The sequence below is a fragment of the Psittacula echo genome (genome assembly GCF_963264785.1).
Source record: "Psittacula echo genome assembly, chromosome: 1".
Taxonomy (NCBI): domain Eukaryota; kingdom Metazoa; phylum Chordata; class Aves; order Psittaciformes; family Psittacidae; genus Psittacula; species Psittacula echo.
In genome coordinates this window covers 112,967,537-112,991,878 of record NC_137735.1, presented here as the reverse complement: position 1 = coordinate 112,991,878, position 24,342 = coordinate 112,967,537, and the positions used below count along the sequence as shown (strand labels likewise).

The following is a 24,342-nucleotide window of genomic DNA, read 5'->3' as shown; positions in this document are numbered from 1 at the left end:
CCTCATCAGCAAGAACAAAGTGTTAATTAACCTGCTTGAGGTTAGACAAGAAAACAAAAGAAACCTCAAACTCAGGGAAGCACATGAATCACTAGTGTGTTTTGAAATATTTGACAAAAGTTACTGACTTACAGGAGGATTAGGTGCCCACCCATTTTCTAGCTGATGAAGGATACACATTTTCAACTTGGTTACTCTGGCTCCAAGAAGTATTAATGGAATGCCCGACAAAATTCAGGACATGACAATTACAGAAAAGTTTAAGCTATTTAAAGACCAGCAGGATGGTCTCCTGCTATGTAAGTAACCTTCCTGAAATAAACGGGCACTACCACGGACAGGCAAATTAAGAATGGTTCACCCTCTGCCATTAACTCTGTTAGTAGTCATCAGTAAAACTTTTCTGCCTTCTTTGGCTGTGATCAATTTAGTATTCAGGAGCCCTTTAGGAAGACGCATTTCACAAGAAGCTTGAGGAGTCTATGCAGAAGTCCACATTCCCATTTTTCATTCCTGCAAACACCACTTATTCTCTATAGTGTATTAAAAATTAATCCTTTTTTTTCTTGTGAAAGACAGACATAGACACTTTGAAACAAGTCTTGAGCAGTTCCTCAAGCTACCACTGTTATCTCTGTACTTTCAATTTGAAACTAGGCCTTTTTAAATTTCACAAACACAAACTCACTGTTTGGGTGGTAATCATGCCTAATGTCAATAATGGTTTGATTTTTCCAGTTTCATAAACCAAGGATTTTTTCAGTTTCATAGAATCATAGAATCAGCTTGGTTGGAAAAGACCTTTGAGATCATCAAGCCCAACCTTTACCCCAGGACTGCCTAGGCCACCACTAAATCATGTCACTGAGAGCCTCATCTACATGGTTTGTGAATACTTCCAGGGAGAGTGATTTCATCAATTCCTTGGGCAACCTGTTCCAATGCCTGAGCACCCTCTCTATGAAGAAATGTTTCCTAATACCCAATCTAAACCTTCCCTGGCAGAGCTTGAAGCCGTTACCTCTTGTCCTATCAATTGTTACTTTGGAGAAAAACCTGACACCTATCAATGCAGAAGTTCAGTATAAAACTCCAATTTGAGTTTGCCAACCCCAATTAAAGATATCCAGTCCTTCACATTATGTAATGTGTTAGAGATTGCAAGACCTTGCTGGCACCAGTTATCAGTATGCATATTTTTTTTTTTTTAAACACACCAGGTAAGCTGCTTTCCTCTCAATGGACTAGTTCTCAGACACAGCAGTAGGTGGTTTCATGGTTATTTAGTGGATAAAGAAGTAGAAAACCTTAGGTTCTGGAAAGACCACCTTGGAAGCTCAACGCTGGGCCAAACACTTCCCATTTCAATCTCTACATTTTAGCATATTAGTATTGGACAAACAACCACAGACAAGAAACACAGATCCCCATTCAGTGTTCAGGTAAGAATCAAGAGGAATTTCCTACTGAGTGACAGTCAGAATAGAAGCAGCAAAGTACAGTCACTAGAGTCAGATTAAATAATACTATTGCTGGGGTTTTTTTAGTAGGGTTGCAGTTAAGTATAGCTACCCACCTGTTCAAGGAAACAATAGCAACCTCTTTTTTACTCCTCAAAATTCAGGTCTCTGCTTCAAGGCAAAGAAACCAAGTAGTTTAAAGGACGCTGGACAGCATATTTTTAAAAATTATGAAAAAATTAAAACTTCAAACAGTTAATTTTGAACAGCTGCAAGCAATTTAAGTATATCCTCAACATTTTACATCAGCAGTTCTTCCAGGTAAGAGTCAGGATAATGCTGATCCGTTAGCCCTAAAAAGGGCTCTTTTTCACAGTAAGAGACCAGCATAGGGCTTTTCAGGAAAGAAAAAAAAAAAAAAAAAAAAGTGAAGTTATATGACCTGAGTAAAGCTTCAAACTTTACATCTTCAACAAATATTTTTACCTGAAAAGAAATACAGATGAAATGGAGTTCTATTCAGAAGCCTTTATTTTTTAAACAGGCTTAAAATACGCAAATGAAGAAAAAGTATGTGGACATAAATAACATAAATCAGATAGTCACACTCCAAACACCCCAGTGGGGAAAGAATGAAGTACTAAAGCAACTACAGTCAACCAGCAATCAAACTTGCCTAATTCTAGGCAAAACTACTCATCCATCAAATGCCTGATTACAATTGACAACAGGATTCCAGTCAGGTACAACTCACCCTATTGATAAGATTCCTTTTCAGAAGAGAGCCCGTTATTTCAACTATGTGCACATGAGGTTCCTCATCCTGCTTACAGTTTAAAATAAATACTTTATATTCGTGTACAGTGCTCCTCAACAGAGGTCTCAACAACCCTAATGGTTTCTTACAAAACACTCCTGCGAGGTAGGTATATCACCATCCCCACTTCACAAATGGAAGAGAGATTTGCTCAGTCTCACAGCTACTTAGCACCAGAGCCAGGAACATGTCCCCTGACTCTGTACCAAACATTTTCCACTAGGCAATGCTCCTTTTTATGTTATACTATTGCATTCAAAAAAAGTTATTTTAAGACAATATATGTTTAATATTACAATATAGCATGTTGTAATAAAACAATGATACAGTATAGTTCATCTTTGAGGTACCATTCCTCTCCCCTCTCCAACTCTTTTGCCTGGAGAAAACCAAATAATTATGGCCTAATGAAGTTTCTGCAGGTGTAGATAAACAAGTGACTAAGTATTAAGTTTTGCTCATAAAGAACATTTGTGTTATTTCTCAAGTGCCAACTTATATCGCGCACTAGGACCATGCAAATCATGTTATTTTACGACGGTTAGCAGTTGCGTGTCTTCATTTTTGCAGTTTAATGTCAGTAACTCGAGTCAATCTCAGTACTTACTACAGATACCTTTTCCAAGCACAGTAGAATGATGATCTAGAACCACCTCCCCCTACAAAGCCTCTTAAAAGACTTTTTGAGCTACACATTCAGCTCCCACATCTACTAAGTGAGAATCTTGATTTAGACAAACACACGTGATTTCAGGTTTTAACAAATTTCCATTTTCAAGTTTTATAACAAAGTGACTAACTCCTGTGTTGGGACTGACAGAAGACAACTGAGACTTCGTTAAATCCGATGGCAAAGTACAGTTGAGATGTGAAACAAAATAACCAATCCAGTTCCTCATGTAGGCTCCATGACTCACCACTAATATATTCGCATCTAGTATTTTAGAAACTCCACCGTTATCACAGCTAAGTTCTGCTTCACTGCAGTGGTTCGTCCAAGGGAAAACAAACTGTTCTTCAGATGTTCCTGAGCTTCTGCTTGCTGCACCATGGACATCTTGCTCTTTCTGTTCCAATTCAACAGCTAGCTGACACAGAAATTCAAAGAAATCCCTTGCACGTTCTTTTACCTATAGGGAAAGGTCAGAAGAGATCATTGTGAAGAATGTAATGCCTTTCAGAAATCTGAGATGGAACTACTTCAGTTAAAAGACAAACATTAATCACAGAGAAGTCTCAGAAATCAGTGCAAAGTTACTGAATGCTGTAAAAACTCCTCTGCCCTCTGAAGCCAAGGCTGGAAGTAATTGCCGTCATCATTCTCCAAATGACAGCTTCATGAGGAGACAATCTCAAAATCAATACTATAGTTCTAAAGAGATTCCCTACTTGGCAGACACTGTAATCAGGTTAAGTGTTTTTAGCTTATAAAATAACGATCTTTAGTTGGGCTAAGCGCTCAATAAGATGTTCCAAAGTACGTATGCAATAGCTGCATCTGCACTGAAAGTAGGGCACAAATAAATAAATACCATACTTCATCCAGTGTTTCTCCTCCAGAAGGTGTGAATGACGGACATTGCTCTCCAGCAGCCTTTGCCATAGCCTTGAGGTCAGCCAAAGGCCTTCCTTCTGCAACACCGTATTTCTGTAAGAAACAAGAGAAGGTTTAGCCAGATGTATCAAGTCTCCCATACCACTTTCAATGCAAACATCTCTTAAGAGCTTTGCGTTAATGGATTCTCGAGTGTGACACACAGGCTTAACTACTTTTTACATTTTATTCCAACACTGGAGGAGGTAACTTTGTATCTGCTATTTAAGATAAATGTATACATACAAAGCGTGTGTGTATGTATATATAAATGCTAGTGTGCACGTGTATATTTTCAAAACTCATTCTTAGCACACAAAATTCAAGTGTCTTTGTACTGACACTACATCGCAAACACCTCTCTGTATGTTGCTGTTCACATGAAGATAAGCTGCACTGTCAAACGTTGTTACGCACATTCCAGAAATCCTGATGTTGATGACTAGGATACAGACACATACTTGTTACTGGGGCTTTCTGGACTTCTATGTCACTATCCACTTATTATGGCACCTAACTGCATATCCACAACAATTAATTTATTACAGCCTTCAGAATTTGAAAGTATTGAAACACATCTACTTAAGCCTCTCAATTCCTTTCTCTACAGCAAAATACTGAGAGTTTAAGAACACTAAGACAGATAGGAAGAATTCAGTGCCCTGAAACTGCTGAAAATGAAATCCTAATCTTATTTTTCTAGACTCCTCTCATGAAAGCAAGGCACGAGAGAATAAAACTTTCCTAATAGGATCAATAACATGTGTTCTTTTAAAGGACTTTGCTTCTTTTCATGCAATTCAAACTTAATTCCAGTTACAGAGTACTGACTTACAACCTGTGGCCTGCGGACACTGTACTGGCATTTCTATACATCCATACAAGTTCTATAAAAGGGGGAAACAAGTGTAACAGCGTAACTTTCTAAAATACTGTATTAGAAACTGTAATATCTTTTTAAAATATCAGGTGATAAAGCAACTAAAGGAGTTTGGGAGGCATTTACTTGCTGATTTCAGTGGAAGAACTGGAATTTCCGACAGAAAACAAAGATCCAAATAGGAAATGCTACAATCATGTTATGCTCCTTAAACACATATTTGCATGCTGGCAGTATGCCATTCCACTTTTGGTTTTGTAGCATTTCCTTATTTAAAATTCAGCTGACAGTCTCACTGTAGCATTTGAAGGGTGGTTCATATTAGCAGTAACAGCCAGCATCTGAATTTATTCTTATCCTGACATACTTAAAACCAGACAGGAGGTACATGATTCCTGTTATCAGGCAGAGAGGCTAATCAGGGAAGCAGATTGTTCCATAGACAGAAGAAAGCTTTCCAGGAGTCCTTGTGCAAATGAAAAGGTATAAACAGCTGAAAAGCCAACACCAAGTTGTGCCATCAGGCTAGAGAAGGCAGGCAGAGAGAGAATCTTTAACACCTTACATATGGAGTTAGAAAACAGCTAAGCTTTTGATTACATTTAAGATAATTCCCTCTACACTTAAACCTTACCTTACTTACATCACTAAAGCATCCCAGTTACAGCACTAATCACTACATTTTGGCTTTGCTTCACAATTCTGCAAACAATTTATAATACCTGATGTGAAGAGTTCAGTTTTCAGTGATTAAAAATACATCAAATAGCGCTCTCCACTATTAAATTTACCATTTAATAAGCCAAGATATCCATCAGCAGCAAGTTACATTTCAAATTGTTCAATGTTCAATATTAAAACAAACTGGTTTGGTACTTACTCTCTCTCGAAGTCTTGCATCACACTTGATTTCCAAATCTTTGCAAAACTTGTTTTTTCCTAGAATTGTGGCAGCAGTCTAAAAAGTGAATACAAGTCACATCAATGAGCTGTTTTCTCATGGGATAGCCAGACCATATTACACCACCATAATCAATGTCAATCACACTAGCAGGACCCAAAAATCCAAGATAAAAAGGTTTTCAGCTAGTAGTCTCTGTCAGAATTGGATATAAGGCCTGTGTCAGGCCATAAAAGGCAGAAAACCTGCATCTTCTGAAAGTTCTTTCACAATTCAAAGCCCAGAACAGTTGAAGACATTTAGCACCTATGAAAGGTGTGCACCAAGATGAACAGCAGCACAGGATTTACCAGGATAAAAGCCACATCTTCTCTCAAGTATACTGCCACTCACAAAGCAATCATGCCAACACATTCTCTGTAGTATGTAGGTCAGACTCACAAGCAGTACATTCCTAAAAACTGATCAGCTAATTCAACCAACCAAAAAAAAAAAAAAAAAAAAAAAAAAAAAAGTAACATCTAACAAATGAAATTACTTTCTGGCAAGTGGCTACTTAATGCAACTCAGAAACCAAATACTCTTGAAGCAGTTAAGAGGCAGGAGGATGTTTGCTGCAACAAAGTGAAGTTGTTACAAGGAAGAAAGGTACTGGATGATATACTTGAAAGGAGAAAAAAAATATTAAGCTTATTGTATTCATCTGCCTTTCATTGGCATGGCTAAGAGACAGAGAAAATCCAAAGGGCTTAGTTTGCTCTTAACAGGATGACAAGTCTTGTACTATACATCTTTTTTTTCCTTCCAAGAAAACATGATTTTGGGAGTGCAGGGAGGGCAAGACGACTGATCAAGAAGAAATTCTGATACCACTTTGGAAAAAGTATTGCTTAATGGAGGCTCTAATATGTTGGATATTGCACACCTGTCTGGCTGCCACAGGAGCTAACCTCCTCCTGTTCTTACATGCACTAGTGTGTGAAGGCCATACTGGATTCACATACCAGTTTTGACTGGTAATATCATCTGGAAGTATTGTGCAAATGCCCACATCCAAACAAAATGACATTCAAAGGACTCATTTTGAAAAGGCTCCTTGGATTCTGACAAATAGTAAAAAGCTTTGTTGTACTAACAAGATTTTATGACCTATTTAATGCACTGCTCAGGAAAGGCTTTAAGTTGCAACTTTAAATTTCTGCTACAGAAAAACATCAAAATTCAGATACTTCCTTGTAAATATGAATAACATAGTTATTCATAGTATGATAATATTCCAAAATTTCTCCAGGGCTGAGATCCTGTTCACTACATAGAACAGACAATGTTCACCTACTGAGCGCTAATACATACTCCGAGTTGCAAGTATTAAATATGAAGCCTTATTTACTCTGCTGAAACCAAAATATGTTCTCAGAGTTTAACTTCCTCATAGTTTCCCTATGCCATCGTTTACTAGAATAAATGCTTCAGAAATGTTACTGAATCTTCACATTACCACAGTGAGAGAATGGATATTAGCCCCATTTCATACATGGAAAAGACTCAAAAGATTATCTCTGATCCTTCCCAGGGCCTAGCCTGTCCCAGTCCTGAACCTGCTTTCACTACTGCAGAGTTCTTGTCCCAACAGCAATCAGCACCTCACATAGGCCCCATATTCCCCTGAAGACTTTGGTGGTGTAGTCTGTTAAGCTTTGTAGTCTTACGGCGTTCCGCTGTGTTCACAAAACATCCTAGTCTGCCCAACGAGTCTTTTTTAATTTTCACATTGCTGATCTGCTCTGCTTTCTCCTGCACTGCTCATTTCTGAAGCCAGTCTCTGACCTTCTTTCTAGGCTTAGTCTCTCAAGCAGGCTTCCCTGCAAAGTCTCTTCTTGCGTTTCTCATACCTTTTCATGTTGCATTTCCTGTATTTCTTGGAATTCCTGCCCAGCTAGTACAACTCTCTCTGCACACATCCCCATTTTCTCCTATCCTGCTCAGTCTTGCATGTTCAACTGTTAGCCACGGGCAGTAGCCAGAGGACTGCACACCACTCCTGGTTCCAGTAACCACTGCACAACCTGACTACAGCTGATGCAGGAGACTTTGCAAGGAAAAGTAAACTTTCTCACTAACAGTTTCTTTTAAAACCACTTTTTATCTCTTTTGCAAGGGAACTTACACATTCCTCTCATACTTAAGCTATGAAGTGACAGTGTAGTAAAGGACACTTCTTCATAGATTTGCAGATGCCAAAAAAGTGAGTTCCAAACAAATGGAAACTGCAGGTTTGCCCATCTTTGAAAAGCTTCCACAATGTCTGGATATCTTGTTAAAAAAAACAGCAAAACACATTTCCTTTTTGCAAAGGACAAATTCAGGTCTGTCTTCTACACTATGAGCGTGCAAATGTTTCTCATGGAAAAGGTTGTCTCTAAAATAAGGAATAAAATTAACAAGCTCACTCTCAAGTGGCTGAGCGTTCAAAAACAATTCCCCTAACGCAGGCACATAGCACAGAGTCTCATGAACATTATAAAGCACCATTAATAGAATCATAGAATAGTTAGGGTTGGAAAGGACCTTAAGATCATCTAGTTCCAACCCCCCTGCTAGGGCAGGGACACCTCACACTAAACCATGTCACCCAAGGCTCTGTCCAACCGGGACTTGATCACCACCAGGGATGGAGCATTCACAGCTTCCTTGGGCAACCCATTCCAGTGCCTCACCACCCTCACAGTAAAGAACTTCTTCCTTATATCCAATCTAAACTTGCCCTGTTTAAGTTTGAATCCATTACCCCTTGTCCTATCACTACAGTCCCTAATGAAGAGTCCCTCCCTAGCATCCTTATAGGCCCCCTTCAGATACTGGAAGGCTGCTATGAGGTCTCCATGCAGCCTTCTCTTCTCCAGGCTGAACAGCCCCAACTTTCTCAGCCTGTCTTTATATGGGAAGTGCTCCAGTCCCCTGATCATCCTCGTGGCTCTCCTCTGGGCTTGTTCCAACAGTTCCATGTCCTTTTCATGTTGAGGACACCAGAACTGTACTGTAATGTTTTTAAATATCATCACTGCCATTCACACACTTAAAGGAAGTGACTTATCAGGTAGTTATTAGGCATTTTTAAAATACCCAATTATTGCAGTTCTCTCTTCCTGTCTCTCTAGTTTGCTTTGTGCCTAAGTTGTGCTGCTACACCAGTTCATGGGACTGTGCTGCAAAACTGTTGACTAACGTTGATGATCTATGTTTTAAGGGAAAAAAGGTGATTTATGCTAGATTTTGTGGATCTCGTTTACATCAAGGCTTTGCAGTCTTTTCTAGCAGGACAACAGAGCAAAAGGCAAGCAAGCAGCAGGGCTATCAAGAATTGCTTAGTTGTTTCAATCATGTGAAACCTACACGTCTCCTGAAATCACAGCATCAGTCACAGCAGAGAGAATTAAGGATAGGGCTTTCACAGACGACATGACCTTCCTACAATAGCTGATCATGAGATCAAAACTCTCTACCTTTCAAAGCTTTGTTTCCTGAAGTTTTTGAGCGTTTCGTAACTTTGCACACAAAATCACATGTAATCCCATTCAGTAATTAACATTTTTTCCTCTTTAATTAACCTACAAAAATAGCATATCAAGATGAGAGGTGTGCTATTCATTTAAATCCAACCTCTCCACATATTTAATGATCCTTGCACTGAATTTACAGCAAAACTTGATCTTGCCAATATTGGTCTGCATTCCTCAGAAAGACACAGCATCTGGCCATACTGCATAAGACAGCAGAACAATATCACAGCAAATTTGTTTTGTTTCTTCAAAGGAAAACTGACTTCAGCCTGTGTTACCTCTCAGTCCCAATTACTCTTTTAGTAAGAACCTATGCCCATATAAAATAACAGCAAATCCGTTAGAACAACACTGCAAGACATTCTGCAAAGCAAGGTAGCCTTCACTGGCTCCTAATAGAGCTGTTCTCACTGAAATTTCCTCAGAGGCTTTCTTGAATTCTACAAAACTCAAACTGCGGTTCTAAGTCCCTCAAAATACCTTTTGGCTCTCTGTCACTATATTATTTTTTGCATCACCAATAGCAAATAAATGCCAAATTCTGAAGCTAGTATTTACATTCAGTTGACTCAAAAAGCACTTGCCTGCTTTGCTCGAAGGAGGTCACTTGAAAAGACATGAGTAAACTTCACATTACTGAGAAACAAACCAGCAGCATCTGCTTGTCTGAAACCAGTTGCAGAGAGCGGCTCATCCACTCCTTGACCTAAAAAATAAAAACCCATCAACATTAAGACATGCAAATTTTTGATCATTTAGCTGAGCAAGCACAGCAGCAATAAAGCTCAGTCATGATAAAATCCTTCTCCTTCAGTAAAGTCAACCTCTGGTAAAAGTCACTGTTCCTCTGGCCTTTCATAAACCACCACACAGATGACAGAAGTGGGAGTACAGACTAAGAAGACAGAAGGATCTTTATTGATATTTATATTAATGTCTACATATGACAAATTTAAACATTAAACAGAGACATACATTTTGTAAACATGAGCAGCCATTTCAAAACACCTGTCCTTTCTAGAATGTCACTGGTAGACTTCCTGCAAGAGGTGCCTCACAACTGAAATTGATGTGCTATAAACAGATTTGTCGATTGTAAAATAAAAAAAAGGACAGTACAACTGAGATAATGCTGCTGATACTAAAATATATCTACGGAAAAAAACATGCACATGGGAGAGTCAAGTCATTTGTTGATGTTCTGTGGAGACCCAGTTAGAACCTTCATAGTTGTAAGCTGTTGATAGCTGTATGTAGTTGATAGCGGTAAAGCTATCAAGCTAATGTTCTGGCTTACAAATAACATCTCTTAAGGTTTACAATATTATTGCATAATAATACTTAAAGTTTCAGCAATTGGTTGCAGGATTTCACACTTTGCAGGGAAGAATAATTTTCCACCTCTAACAAGCTCGCAGAGTAACTGGCACTAACCTTGCAGTATCTTGTCTTTGTTGTATCTTGTTTCTCCACTGAAAGAGATTATAAACAAAGAAAAATTAACTCACCATGATTTTGCTGAATGTTCAAAACCATTACTGTATTAGGCACCAACAAGAGACAGCAGAGTCTGGATATGAAAAATGAGATATAATACAGCACAACCTCTTTTCAAAAACACATATCTGAAGACTTTCAAACAACAAAACAAACACCCATAATTTTCAAGTGGTCAACCCCAATCACGCCTTCAATATTTACTAAGACAAACCTACCTGGAATAAAAGTAAGTAATTTCTTAAATTTATCATAAATGCATCATAATGTATCTATTACAATTACACCTCCATGCTGGAGAGAGAGAAGTTGCAGGAAGACTGGAGCCCTCTTATGAAAAAAGTGTGCTAGCCAACTGGACCTCTGCAGTTTAAAGGAAAGCCAATTCCAGAGATTATCAAAGACAGCAGCAGAGCAGGCTGCACACCTTGAAGAAACAGCATAACAAGCCAGAGCTGTAGAAAAACTAGTAGAATGAACACCACCTTCTTTAAGAATATTCTACCTTGAAAACCATAATTGACAGTATTTCATAAGAATAGTGACTAAAACTATGTGCAGACTTATTTAGGTGGGAAAGTCTAACAACTAAACTTCACATGAACAAAGTTAAGCATGCTGACTTTGCTGAAACCCCTCACCTAACTGAAATGTCACATGCTTAACTTTTTGCAGTACTAGCCCCAAGTGCTCTACTTATACAGAGAGCTATCAACAAGGCTTTGTGGAAAGTCCTCAAGATGAGCCTCAAATAGGTAACTGATCACAGAAGGCCAGTACCTTTAAGATAAATCACTGTATTTTAGTATACTTTAGCCTCCTGCACAAGGGGCAGCAATTTAATTCTTTAGGCTTGCCCCATGTCCTGACAGCAACTTTCAGCATATATTATGCTAAAGAAGAAAAAAAGTTTAGCTTTACTAAAAATTAGACAGTTAACTACTGTCAGCTGCAGGAAACTGGAGCTACTCAGCCTAGTTGACTCCAAACCTTTGTCAATATCCACTATAGCCTGAAGGCAAAACTCAGCAACTTCAATGAAGGCTCTTCAGCCTGCAGAAGAGAAGGCTGCGTGGAGACCTCATAGCAGCCTTCCGGTATCTGAAGGGGGTCTACAAGGATGCTGGGGAAGGACTCTTCATCAGGGACTGTAGTGATAGGACAAGGGGTAAACAGGGGAAGTTCAGGTTAGATATAAGGAAGAAGTTCTTTACTGTGAGGGTGGTGAGGCACTGGAATGGGTTGCCCAAGGAAGCTGTGTATGCTCCTTTCCTGGCAGCATTCACAGCCACATTGGACAGAGCCTTGGGTGACATGGTTTAGTGTGAGGTGTCCCTGCCCATGGCAGGGGGTTGGAACTAGATGATCTTAAGGTCCTTTCCGACCCAAAGCATTCCGTGATTCTAAGTCACAAACTCCAATTCTTTAAGGTTCCACAGTAGAAATGTTAGGACTACCATTCCTAAAGCAAGCAGCCTGCCCAACCAGAAACCTTGCAGCAGGAGGAAGGTCTCTAGAGCAGCCACCCAAGCATTCCCAAATTGCGCTTACTGATGCTACGTATAACCCCGTACTTTCACCAACACCAAACTGCACCGAAGTGGTTCCACCTGTCCGGCTAACTGCAGCGTGCACCACGGGCTCACGCACCCCGACAGGCGCGGTAACACCGGAGGCCGTACCCAGGCCATTCCGAGCCAGCCCTCCGGCTGCAGGGCCGCCTCGGCCCCCTTCCCGCCCTCCTCACGGGGCACCCCGGCGCTCATCCCGCCCGCCAAGCCGGCCAGGGGCAGACTGACTGATTGACTGACGGCAGCCGAGCGCGTCTAAGGGACGATGGGGGGGGGTAAATGTCGGAGGGGAGAAACGGAACTCCGCTGACATCACGGCCCGTCCCGGCAACGGAGGGGGGCAGAGGGGAAAAGGGTTAAGGGCAACCGGTGGGGTTGGGGGTGCCGCGGTACTCACTGCCGGACGATGGTCAAGCCGAAGCGCACCATGGCGCGACCTCACAAATACCCGCAGGCCCGACCCGGCCTCGCTTCACCCCGCACTGCGGCGCCCGGCCGCCCCGCGCCTGCCGGTGACGCCACGGCCCCGCCCCGGCGTGGCGGCGAGAGGGGGCGGAGTCTGTCCGGGAGCCGGCGGTTGCGGCGCGATCGTGTTTCTGCCCGTGTGTCGGTCCGCTCGTCCGCCCCGGGGCAGCCCCGGCCACTTCCGGCGGGCCCCGGCGCCCGCCAGGCAGACCCCAGTGTCCCGGGGTGCCTGTGCGCGGAGCTGCGTCCCGCTTCCTGCCGGGAGTTCCTCGAGAAACTTGACTGCGCTGGTGGCGGCTTCGTTGCCCTTCTCTGGACCCGCTCCAGACTTGGGGAGTAACAGAGAGGAATTGAGAGGGGGGAGGAGAAAGAAAAGCAAACCTGCCACCTACACCCCCTCTATATCAGGGTGATGTTTTCAGGCTCGGGAGTAAAGCTGACGTCTGAGCTAGGTACAATAAATCACCTCTCCTCCATTGCCTAGCAGTGTGCTTCCTGCGCCGGCTAACAGCATCTGTGGGGAAGATAAGAGACATCCGCATTTTGTAGCTGACGCTCTTGTTGCTTATGCATTACTTTCTGGGTGAGTAGGGGGATGCTTCTTTCACTTGCTGTGGTTTGACATTCAGAATCTTACTTTCCCTAGTGACAGTGAAAAAGCAAAGGAAGAAAAAAAACGAGAAAGAAGTCTTACAAAAGTAGACATTTATTTTGCTATGCTTTCTCACTTACCGGTTTTGAAGATCCATGAAAAAACACACCTCACAAACTGCGAGGACACAGCAGAGGGGATATTTCCGTGAACACAGAAATACAACATTCACCTCAGGAAAAGTTCTACTGTCCAAAAATACAAAGGATTCAAATGGTTGATACTTAGGAAATGAACCATATCTTCACTGCATTATTGATGCAGAATTAATAACACATGTATTTTATGGTTGCAAAAAGCAGGGCAAGGAAATGGGAAAGTCATGTAAGGGTGAACAAAAATATCCAAGGAGCTATAATAGCACACAGAAAATAAAGTACCATGTAAAATTAATATTTTAATCATTTTGCTGATGGTGTTTTCTAGTACACAATGAGAGAAATGACCCACTTGCTAGTATTAAATAATAGCATTATGAAATTACTGCTGGTAAAATGGACAAAGTAACAGAAGGAGCAACCACAAATCATCCTTTTCCTTTCAGAAAGCTCAAGTTTTATGGGTTACAGGCAGTCTGATTAACCAATTAGTTGGTCAGATAGCTGAGTGTATTTCCTTTAGGATTTCACCACCAGATGGAATAAAGGCTATCTAAAAATCAGAGAAATTCTTCTGGGTTGCCCAGAGATCTGATCTGACTTTGAAAGTGGCTTGTGCTTTAGCAGCAAGCACATTCTAAATGTGAAGACTAAAACATGTTTGTTTCATTTGATAGCAGTTTAAAACACATGCTAAATTAAACATTTAATGCAACAGCTTGTCTGTCTCATTCACCTTTTATCTTCCTTGGGCAGCGTGGCTAACCTTGTATTTCTGCAGTGCCTCTCCTCCATGGATTTCAGAACCAACATTTTCAAAGGGTGAGACCAGTGGCACGTCTGGCCTCTGAACCAGCCGTTTCCAAATGACTCAGCTCTGACCTATTTCTGTTGTATCACCATTAAAAACAACTGTGTTTTGCTAGGATGATAAGACCCCAGCTGTGTTTCAAGTGTGTTTTAGAAGGACAAGAAATAAATAGGAGCCAACACTATATCTGTCCTCTTATAAGTGCATGTTTTGATACAGGTCCCTCTGCAAAAGTGACGGCCCTTCAGGCAAAGTTAAAGAGGCTTTGTCTGAAGTCCCACAGTTTGGGTTTGTGAGAAGACAGCTCAAAAGGCCTGCAGCTTCTGGCTTAACGGCCTCATGGTTTGGCTACTAGATCACGTTTCCCTTTTCCATTGTTTAGTCCTCTTATCTTTGCCCCGTCTTCATCTTCATAGCATATGCATATTTTTCCCTGAACATTAACATTCTTATTTTTCATTTCTTCTTCCTCAGTCATTTCTCAGATCTGCTGTAGCACATCAAGTCTGTATTCATGAGGCTGATTTTTAAACTGACCCATTGAAACAAAGCACAACTACTAACATGAGCACAGAAGCTCATCAGATGAGGAACAGTATTTTGAGGAAGTCATTTTAGGAAGAAAAAGCTTCTGTAAAGGTGGAAATAAAACATTTTTGAGTGAGGATCTTTTTTCCCAATAAATGTTGACTATCTAATAAACTCATCATATGGATCACATGTCACTAACATTAGATGGTATCATTGATACAGGACAGTTACCTAGTCTTCATGAAACGTCAGCTGGCAATTAGCACAAACCTGAAATCCTCACCTGGGCTGTATTCCCTGCTGCCCACTTATCATTTGGGATCTGATCTTGCTTCCTGCTCTTAAAAGTAACACCAGCCCAGGAGAAACCTGGGCTATATTTCCTCATCGCTTTTCTCCCTCACTCCTCTCCCTAAGTAGTGTGGCCCTAAAGGATGTGCTGGCATGAAGAAATCCGTAAATTGGTCGAATCCTAACACAGAGATTGTGCTGTGGGCAGTTCTCAACTCAGACAGGCTGCAGAACATGGTTGTGCAATACCTTTGTGGCAACTGCAACGGTTGCTTTTGCAGAAAAGCAACTTTAGGAAAGTGTTTAATTGTTGTTAAGATGGTTTTCAGTGTGATATACGGGCTGCAAAGGGGGAGCACAGCCATTCCCTTGTGCCTGTTCCACCGAACAGAAAGTTCTGTGTGCTCCTGTAACCACACTTTAGACCAGTTTGCCCAAACTTCCAAGTGTAAAAGAGCGCAAGTCATGGCTGCAGGTTTTCTGGCTGATGAAGGCGTTCAGGTGAGCTGTTGGAGCAGTGGGAAGGTTCAGTTGAACATCGTTCCTTCCCAGCAGTGTGGAAAACCCCGGCAGCTCCTGGAGGAGCGCCAGGAATAGCTGCAGCGGTAGGAGAGGCGTTACCGTCATCTAGCGGTGCTCCTGCAGTCTGCACCCTGGGGTTTTACCGTCCCGTTCTAGCCAGATTTCCCACTCAACAAGCTGTGCATCTCGCTTAGATTACACATTTGATCTTTTGCCGCTAGCCATCGAGGAGAATCACATCCAAATTTTACGGATTTCTGTTGCAAGGTTCTCTAACGTCAGGCCAAGCCTTAATACCTGTGTGATGCCCGCAGAGCACTCCAGAAAGATCAGTGCTTTGTCGTGGGTAAGAAGCAAATCCAAAGAAATCAAAATAAAAAATTATTGGGGAAACAAAGAGGTTGAGCCCATGGAAGATAGAACATCTGAGAGGAAATGTTGTTTGGGTGTGCTGGGTAACAATCATAGAATAATAGAATCACAGACTGGCTTGGGTGGGAAAGGACCTTAAGATCATCTAGTTCCAGCTCCCTGCCATTGGCAGGGACACCTCACCCTAGGCCATGTCACCCAAGGCTCCGTCCAACCTGGCCTTGAATACCACCAGGGATGGAGCATTTACCACTTGTTTGGGCAACCTGTTCCAGTGCCTCACCACCCTTACAGTAAAGAATTTCTTCCTTATATCCAATCTAAACTTCCCCTGTTTCAGTTTGAACCCGTTACCCCTTGTCCTGTCACTACAGTCCCTAATGAAGAGTCCCTCCCTAGCATCCTTGTAGCCCCCCTTTCAGATACTGGAAGGCTGCTATGAGATCTCCCCGCAGCCTTCTCTTCTCCAGGCTGAACAGCCCCAACTTCCTCAGCCTGTCTTCATACGGGAGGTGCTCCAGTCCCCTGATCATCCTCGTGGCCCTCCTCTGACTTGCTCCAACAGCTCCCTGTTCTTTTTGTGTTGAGGACACCAGAACTGCACACAGTGCTGCAAGTGGGGTCTCATGAGGGCAGAGTGGAGGGGCAGGATCACCTCCTTCGACCTGCTGGTCACGCTCCTTTTGATGATGGTTGGCTTTCTTTTCTAATCTTGAATTAATTCCTCATCCCCTAGCCTGTTATGTCCCACTCACAGTTCTGTTCAAGTTCTGAAAACCCTAGCCATCAGAAGGGTCATTCTGCTGCTCTTCAGGGATGCATGCTAGCCTCCTGCCAGACAAACCAGAGTTTTTGCTCTAAACAGCATTAGCAAGTAATCTGAGGAGCTGCAGCTCCAAACGTGACAAGCCTACTGACCTTTCTCTCTTGCCTTCACCACTCTGTCCTAATTCTTCATGTAGTTTATGCATGTTACGTTTTGGAAGAGCTCAAATAGCATCCCAGTTTATTTTTAGAGAAAACTCAATAGCAAGACAGAGCTATCATCACATCATTTCCACAGAAGGACAGACATTTAAGGAGACAGACGTTTCCCCCATACCCTTTTATGTTTTTTTTACTCTTCCCATCAGCTTCTTTCTTTCTCTCTAGCAGGTTGTAGCAAAACTCAGAGCAGCCCCTCATGCCAGGCATATTGCATACAGATCTCATACCTACACATAAATACCTCAGCTTTACTCACCTTCATTTATAAGCCTAACAGGTCTTGATTTAGTATATCTGTTAGCAAGGGGTGCCCTTCCCCACAGTGCACCTGAAGTCAAGCTGACTGCTGACCTGATACCTCCCTGACAAGTGTCTGTACTAAGATCCCTCCTAGTTTTCACTGTTGTCTGCTGGCAGCATCATCAGCAACATCAGCTGCCACACACCCCTTTTGGTGTAAAAATGTTGTGGTGCCTGTGCAGCTGCACAGGGCTGAAATGCAATTCACCTTTGAGAACCGCTTTAAATATCATAGAATCACAGAATCACAGAGTGGTTTGGGTTGGAAAGGACCTTAAGTACATCTAATTCCAACCCCACTGCCACGGGCAGGGGCGCCTCACACTAAACCATCTCACCCAAGGCTCTGTCCAGCCTGGCCTTGAACACCGCCAGGGATGGAGCATTCACAACGTCCCTGGGCAACCCATTCCAGTGCCTCAACACCCTCACAGTAAAGAATTTCTTCCTTATATCCAATCTAAACTTCCCCTGTTTAAGTTTGAACCCGTTACCCCTTGTCCTGTCACTACAGTCCCTGATGAAGAGTCCCTTTCCAGTATCCTTTTAGTCACCCTTCAGATATTGGAAGGCTGCTGTGAGGTCTCCACACACTGTAACATACCAATATGTTTAATATACCATTATGTTAAGAAAAAATGAAAGAGTGTGTGTGGATTTTTGTATCTTTCAAGGAGGTACAAAGTAACTGTGGTACAGCTAGCTTTGTCCAAAGGTCTGAAGGGATCCCCAAGGTCTTGTTAAAATAAACTTTCCCTTAATTGGGAGAAATGATTCAGTGTGCTGTGGGGGGCAAAGAAGTAGAGCGTAGCCTGGTTCCCTTTGTGCCAGCTGGCTGGCTCCGATTTGCAAACAGCACAGAGAAGGCTCTAATACGGTTCTCTAAAGACTGAATGCAGCTACTCTATGCTTATGCCTGCAAGGGGCTACAGAAGGGTGTAAATGTATGAGTAGTTTTTGCTTGCATGAGCAAAGCCATATGCTTTCCTGGTTTGTTTCTTCCCCCTGAAATATAAGATTAAAATACACATTTTCTACCTTACTATCTCCATCACCATTTGTCGCTGAACCCAGGACACCATTAAGCAGGCCATATGTTTGATAGTGCCTGCTTTGTCTCTCCCACTGTTTACCCACAGGACATTTGAGTTAGTTACAGTATGTTTAAAAATGCTCATCATTTACGCGTCCTCCTGAGCATCCTTCCAGGCAGAGTACGGGCGACTGATGTGCCGTGACTGGGGACAGTGAGCTTCAGTGACCTTGGGAGTTCAGGAAGTTGAAGCATCAATACACTGCTCAAGGGTTAACACCATATTGAGAAAGATGGACCCCACACCTCTCATACCTGTTGGCAGCAAAATTCTGATTTTTCCTGCTGAAAAAAAAAAAAAAAAGGAAATTACTTGGCCAGACTTAGCAGAAACTCCACCTGCCTTTACATCAGCTTTACATTTATTGATGTGACTGGTAATTCACAGTATGGCACAAGAGTGAACTGGAACTGGTGGGAAAATTATTAAACCTATGAAAAGTCAACAGTGGAGCTCCCACTGTCTCCAGCAGGGATAGAATTTCATTCTGCTTGTGCTGGTTGCATGAGATTCATAGGGAATTTGGCTTTTTTAGAGCTGCACAGAATGAAGAGTGGCTACACAGTTCATGGACAAATTAAAAAATACAGCAATTGCAATAGAAATGGTTGAAGAGACTCCTTGAAACAAGCATTAAGGATACCTTCTTTGAAACACACAGGAAAATTCCCTGCTTAGAAGATAAACTGCATTTCTAGGCCCTACAGAAAGATTTTGGGAAATACCAAATAAAACATAACCTAACTCATACACTGAGATTGGGAAAACCAAGCAATTTGGTGGTGGAGATTGTTTGTTCTGGAATCTCAGGGCAAAAGCTTTTTTTCCTTTGCCTTGGAAGTTTTCTTACATACAAAAGTCAGTCCAGGATGCGGTTGTTTTAAAGCATGATTTTGCTATGTTGTCCCTCCTTAAAATCCTCAGGCTGTCCTTTATGTAAAGTGTAGGATCATGATGGGCAGAAATTGTTTGCAGATGGTCAAGAAGACGACAATACAAAATGATTTCACAGGCCACATAATAATGCAACTTAACCCTATTGTATGTGGCTTCTCTGCATTCAGCCAGCTTTCTTTAAAGGAGGGGAACAGGCTGTTGTCCAATTAATCTCAGTTTTAGCTTCTGCGCTCTATATCCACATACATTTACTTAAATGACAACAGAAAATCTCTTTTCTGCTAAATCTGTATTTAGTAAAACCTCTTAAAACACAAAGCTGTGGAGCACATCCATGTAGCTCCTGGGTGACTATCCGTGACACTATAGTGAAAAAAGAGTTAGTCCCCTAAAACCTGAAATTAGGCCGAGGAGTACCCCTTTGAGCTTTAAATCACAAACTGGAACCCTCACAAGTTCCAGTTCTTCAAAGGATCAAAGTTATGCCTATGAAATGCTGCAGATTGCAGGTCATGTTGTTAAATGGTGGCCAGAGAAACACGTGGACTTGTTATGCTTTAAAATCTCTGCCTTTGAGGCAGTCAGCCTCTGAAGTATGAGGCTAACCCATCACTTTGCAGGGAAGTCTTAACACTTTGCCTAAAGCCACAGGTCCTGAGGTTTTAGGGGACTCGCAGCCTCATGATTTAGTTTGTATTTCCTATCCCTCCATGGCTTTTTTCTATTTGTTCATATGTATTAATTTTGCTCATATGTTTCTTCATGTTTGTAACACGTCTTTTTCCATTTGAGTATTTCTCCTCGCTGTTCATTACATCTTTTTTTTCCCCTCTCTTTTTTTCCTCCCCTTTTCTTGTTGTTTTTTTTTTTTTCATTTATCTTCTCTGGTTTTGGCTGTATTATTCACTTTATTATGGGATTACTTTTTTCCCCAGTGTGTCTGCCCAAACACCTCTCCATCCCTCACTGCCTGTTCCCAGGGGTGCCCAAAGGCCTGAAACTCAGTAGAAGATGGTAGTGGAGAAGGAGAGACACTGAGGTCAAGCAGAGCACATCACATGGGAGGTTGGTCACTTCACAGCAAGTGTCCACAAGCAGAAGACATGGAAGCAGGAGAGGAAGAGTGCGAGCATCCCGCCACCTGGCCACAGGCTGAGAAAGGAGCCTCTGCACCTGGAGGCTCAGCTCTTCCTGCTGGCTTCACCACAAAGCCCTCTTCTTTTATTCACAATTTGCCCAAAGCTCATAGAAAGAAAAACAACATCTTCTTCTTTTTGCAGTAGCATTTAAACGCAACAAGTAACTGACTGGAGATTTCAATAGTATTTCAATTAGTGGCAAAAATGTGTGCTTCGGGTACTTACGAGGACTTTTCCACTAGCTTAGTTTAATTTCCACAAACTGTTTTAATCCAGCGATCTACCATTTTTAGGATTTTGCTCTCCTTGAATCTCATGGGGTCATTTCACAGAAGAAACATGCAAGGACTTCCCTATCCAGCAGGCAACGCGCTATGTTTTAGAGGAAAACTGTTTCTGTGACTGCAACATTCAAGAGTTCACGTTTTATATGCCTGCTGACACCATCTCTCTAGATCAGAGACTTTAGAATCCCGTCTTCTTTTGCACCATCTTCACACTGTGTTGTGGTTTAAGCCCAGGACATAAATTAGAACCATGCAGTCTACTTCCCCTCCACACCCTTTCTTCCCCCCGCTCCTGGAGGAACAGAGAGGAGAATCGAAAGAATGCAACTCCCACAGGTTGAGATAACAACAGTTTAGTAACTAAAGTATAACACAAATCACTACTGCTACCACCAATAATAATAATGATAAAGGAAATAACAAGGGAAGAGAATACAACACCTCACGACCCATTGACCGATACCTCGCCCCCACCCAGCAGTGATCCAGCCCTTGCGGGAGCTCTCAGTTCTACATCCTGGGCATGACGTGCTGTGGTATGGAATACCTCTTTGGTTAGTTTGGGTCAGGTGTCCTGTCCCTGCTTCCTCCCAGCTTCCCCTCCTCCCTGGCAGAGCATGAGACTCACAAAGTCCTTGGTCAGACTAAACATTACTGAGCAGTACCTAAAAACATTGGTGTTATCAGCTCTGTTCCCAGGCCGAAAGTCAAAACCACAGCACTGCACCAGCTACTAAGAAGGAGAAAAAATGACTGCTACTGCTGAACCCAGGGCAGTAGCCACCCCTTATTCCATACCATTCCTGTCATGCTCAGATCCCACATTTTCAATATACCCTCACTCTCATCTCAGTGCACTCTTATCTTAGTGCACGGACCAATCCCTATAAAGGTGCTGAGTCCATTCGGTCCATGATGTTGGGCTCCATCTCTTGTAACAGTCTTTCAGAGCAGGAGAGGCTGTGTGCAGTGTTCACACTCATGAATAACCTGGGCAATAGTGTCCATTGTTAAGTCCACCCTTCGATCACGAGTCCATCTCTATGTTGCATCTCTGCCCTGATGGCCTGAAGTGTAATGGGACCATCAGGCTCAAAATAATTCACCCTCCTCTTCAGCAGTTTCTGCAACTTCTCGCTGGGGACTCCACACAGCTGCCTTCCATCTCCGACGCTTCCAAAGCACTGGAGAGGCCCAGTGGACTAGATACTCGCCCATACTGTCCCACACATCCTGCCACTCATGACTGTCCAGCCTTGGGGAAAACCTCTTAGTCCTCCTATATTGTTGTCTAACCCCAGACAAGACCCAAACATGACTCTGCTTAACTTTCAAGATCAGACAAAATGGTCGTGGGTAAAAGACACTCTGTGTGTGTGCCAACATGCTGATCCCCATCACAATCAGCAGGCAGGTCCCAAGGGTACCCAAAGGCCATTCAAAACCTTCAGAACTCTCAAATGCTGCTGCTGTACTTGTCACTGGGGCTGGTGTAACTGCTGTGCTTGCCGGCTCTCTCACCACCAGCTTCTCTTTTTCTGAGTCCAGATCTTCCTCCTCTGCCTTGCTGGGAAACGCTGCATGGTCTCCTGCATCCTCCTGGGGCTCGGGCTCACGGGGCTCAGCAGGCGGCTGCCGGGGGATGCTCTCGGCCACCGCGGGGCTGGGCTCGGCCTTAGGGCATGGCTCCTCCGCTGCCTCCTTCCCCTCCTTGACCGCCCCGACCTCATCCACCGGCAGCAGCTCCCTCCCGGCCTTCAGCCCCGCTGCCGCTTGGTTCCCGGGGCCGCTCTCCCGGGCCACTTTGGCCGCCGTCGGCTCGCAGGGCCGCTCCCCCACGGCTCCCCCCAGCCTCACAAAAATGGAGGTGAGGATGAGGGCCAGGACAGTGAAGAGCAGCGGGACGGCCAGGTACCCATCCACGGCCACGTCCATCCCGCCCTGCTGCCGAAGCCCGCCTGTATTACAAGCCATTACCATAAGGTACAATGAGACAAGAACCTTAGCCCAAGGCCCCCACCTGATAAACACTAACACAGCAAATACCAGCTCTAAGGAAGCTACAACATACTGAAACCGTGAGATCAAGAGAAACAACTCTGAGAGCCAACAAATCAGCATTGTGACGAGTGCTTTTCACAAACATGATTAGACACGCTCCGGTCAGATCTGTCGTTATCTCAACCCCTCGTGCCCCACGTTGGGCGCTGAAAAGAACTGTCATGGTTTAAGCCCAGGACATAAATTAGAACCACGCAGTCTACTTCTCCCCCCCCCCTCCCTTTCTTCCCTCGGATCCTGGAGGAACAGAGAGGAGAATCGAAAGAATGCAACTCCCACGGGTTGAGATAACAACAGTTTAGTAACTAAGGTATAACACAAATCACTGCTGCTACCACCAATAATAATAATGATAAAGGAAATAACAAGGGAAGAGAATACAACACCTCACAACCCATTGACCGATACCTCGCCCCCACCCAGCAGTGATCCAGCCCTTGCGGGAACTCTCAGGTCTACATCCTGGGCATGACGTGCTGTGGTATGGAATACCTCTTTGGTTAGTTTGGGTCAGGTGTCCTGTCCCTGCTTCCTCCCAGCTTCCCCTCCTCCCTGGCAGAGCATGAGACTCACAAAGTCCTTGGTCAGACTAAACATTACTGAGCAGCAACTAAAAACATCGGTGTTATCAGCTCTGTTCCCAGGCCGAAAGTCAAAACCACAGCACTGCACCAGCTACTAAGAGGGAGAAAAAAATGACTGCTACTGCTGAACCCAGGACACACTGAATGAATAAAAGCAATACAGACAAACTTAGGTCAAGGTGAGTTTATTGTCCATACTGAATACCTAATCCCGCCAAAACACTTTTCTTAGAACCATCTTTAAACTAGTCAAAACAACAGGTTATTAATAAAAATGACAACACTGAACAAAGAAGACCTTTTAAAAGGTAATCGAGACTACACTGTATCAGAGTCTTATCCATCGAAAACAACCTCGCGTACTTTCTAAATACTTTTGTTTACACTGATCATGTCTACTACCGCACTTTCTAGCATCCCCTGACCATATAAACATCCACACCTCTTAAAGAGCACATTGTGAGAGAATAACGTTGACTTGATATGGCATCACACTCAATACAGAAAAAAAAAACCGAAAAAAAGAAAAATAAAAACCAAAACCGAAAAACAAAGTTTGAGAACAGAAACTGTGCAACTGAGAGTGATTTCTGAGGTACATGAGAACATGGTAAGGAACATAGTGGAAAAAATCCAGTGGCCACGTGGTTTGGTAAGTAATTGAGAGCCCTCCGATTATTCCCGCACAAATCATTGACACTGAACTGGGATTAATAGTATTTTTCTCTTTCACAAGCACGTTGGGGATATAAATAAATAGCTTACGAGGTGCTCCTACACTACAGTAACAGGAGGGAGGGGAAGATCATCAAAGTACCATCAATAGGAAGGTGGGAGAGAAATGCTGTTAGTAACTGTGCCAATCCTTTTGGTACTTGTGAAGGTATAATCATCATCACTGCTTTTTGAATTAATCAATAGGAAGGTTTATGATTTCTGCAATACAGGGGGAAAAATCTTACACCTCATTT

The 24,342-nt window shown here is 42.8% G+C and overlaps 1 protein-coding gene across 1 annotated transcript; it reads right to left on the bottom strand.

The window, feature by feature from the left end:
* Nucleotides 1-1,065: 1,065 nt before the first annotated feature.
* TIGAR (TP53 induced glycolysis regulatory phosphatase) lies at nt 1,066-12,806 on the bottom strand. The gene is made up of 6 exons (XM_080620074.1): nt 12,678-12,806; nt 10,647-10,684; nt 9,797-9,918; nt 5,632-5,709; nt 3,815-3,925; nt 1,066-3,407 (listed from the first exon to the last, which is right to left on the bottom strand). The coding sequence occupies exons 1-6, from the start codon at nt 12,707-12,709 to the stop codon at nt 2,949-2,951; spliced, it is 840 nt and encodes a 279-aa protein (XP_080476200.1). The 5' UTR covers nt 12,710-12,806; the 3' UTR covers nt 1,066-2,948.
* Between the last annotated feature and the right edge of the window lie 11,536 nt (nt 12,807-24,342).

Coding starts and splice junctions, on each gene's coding strand:
- TIGAR (XM_080620074.1), bottom strand. CDS start 12,709: ATGGTGCGCTTCGGCTTGACCATCGTCCGGCA. Junction 3,926..5,631: donor ATGCAAGACTTCGAGAGAGA/GTAAGTACCAAA, acceptor TGTTTCTTACAG/AAATACGGTGTTGCAGAAGG. Junction 3,408..3,814: donor GAGGAGAAACACTGGATGAA/GTATGGTATTTA, acceptor CTTTCCCTATAG/GTAAAAGAACGTGCAAGGGA.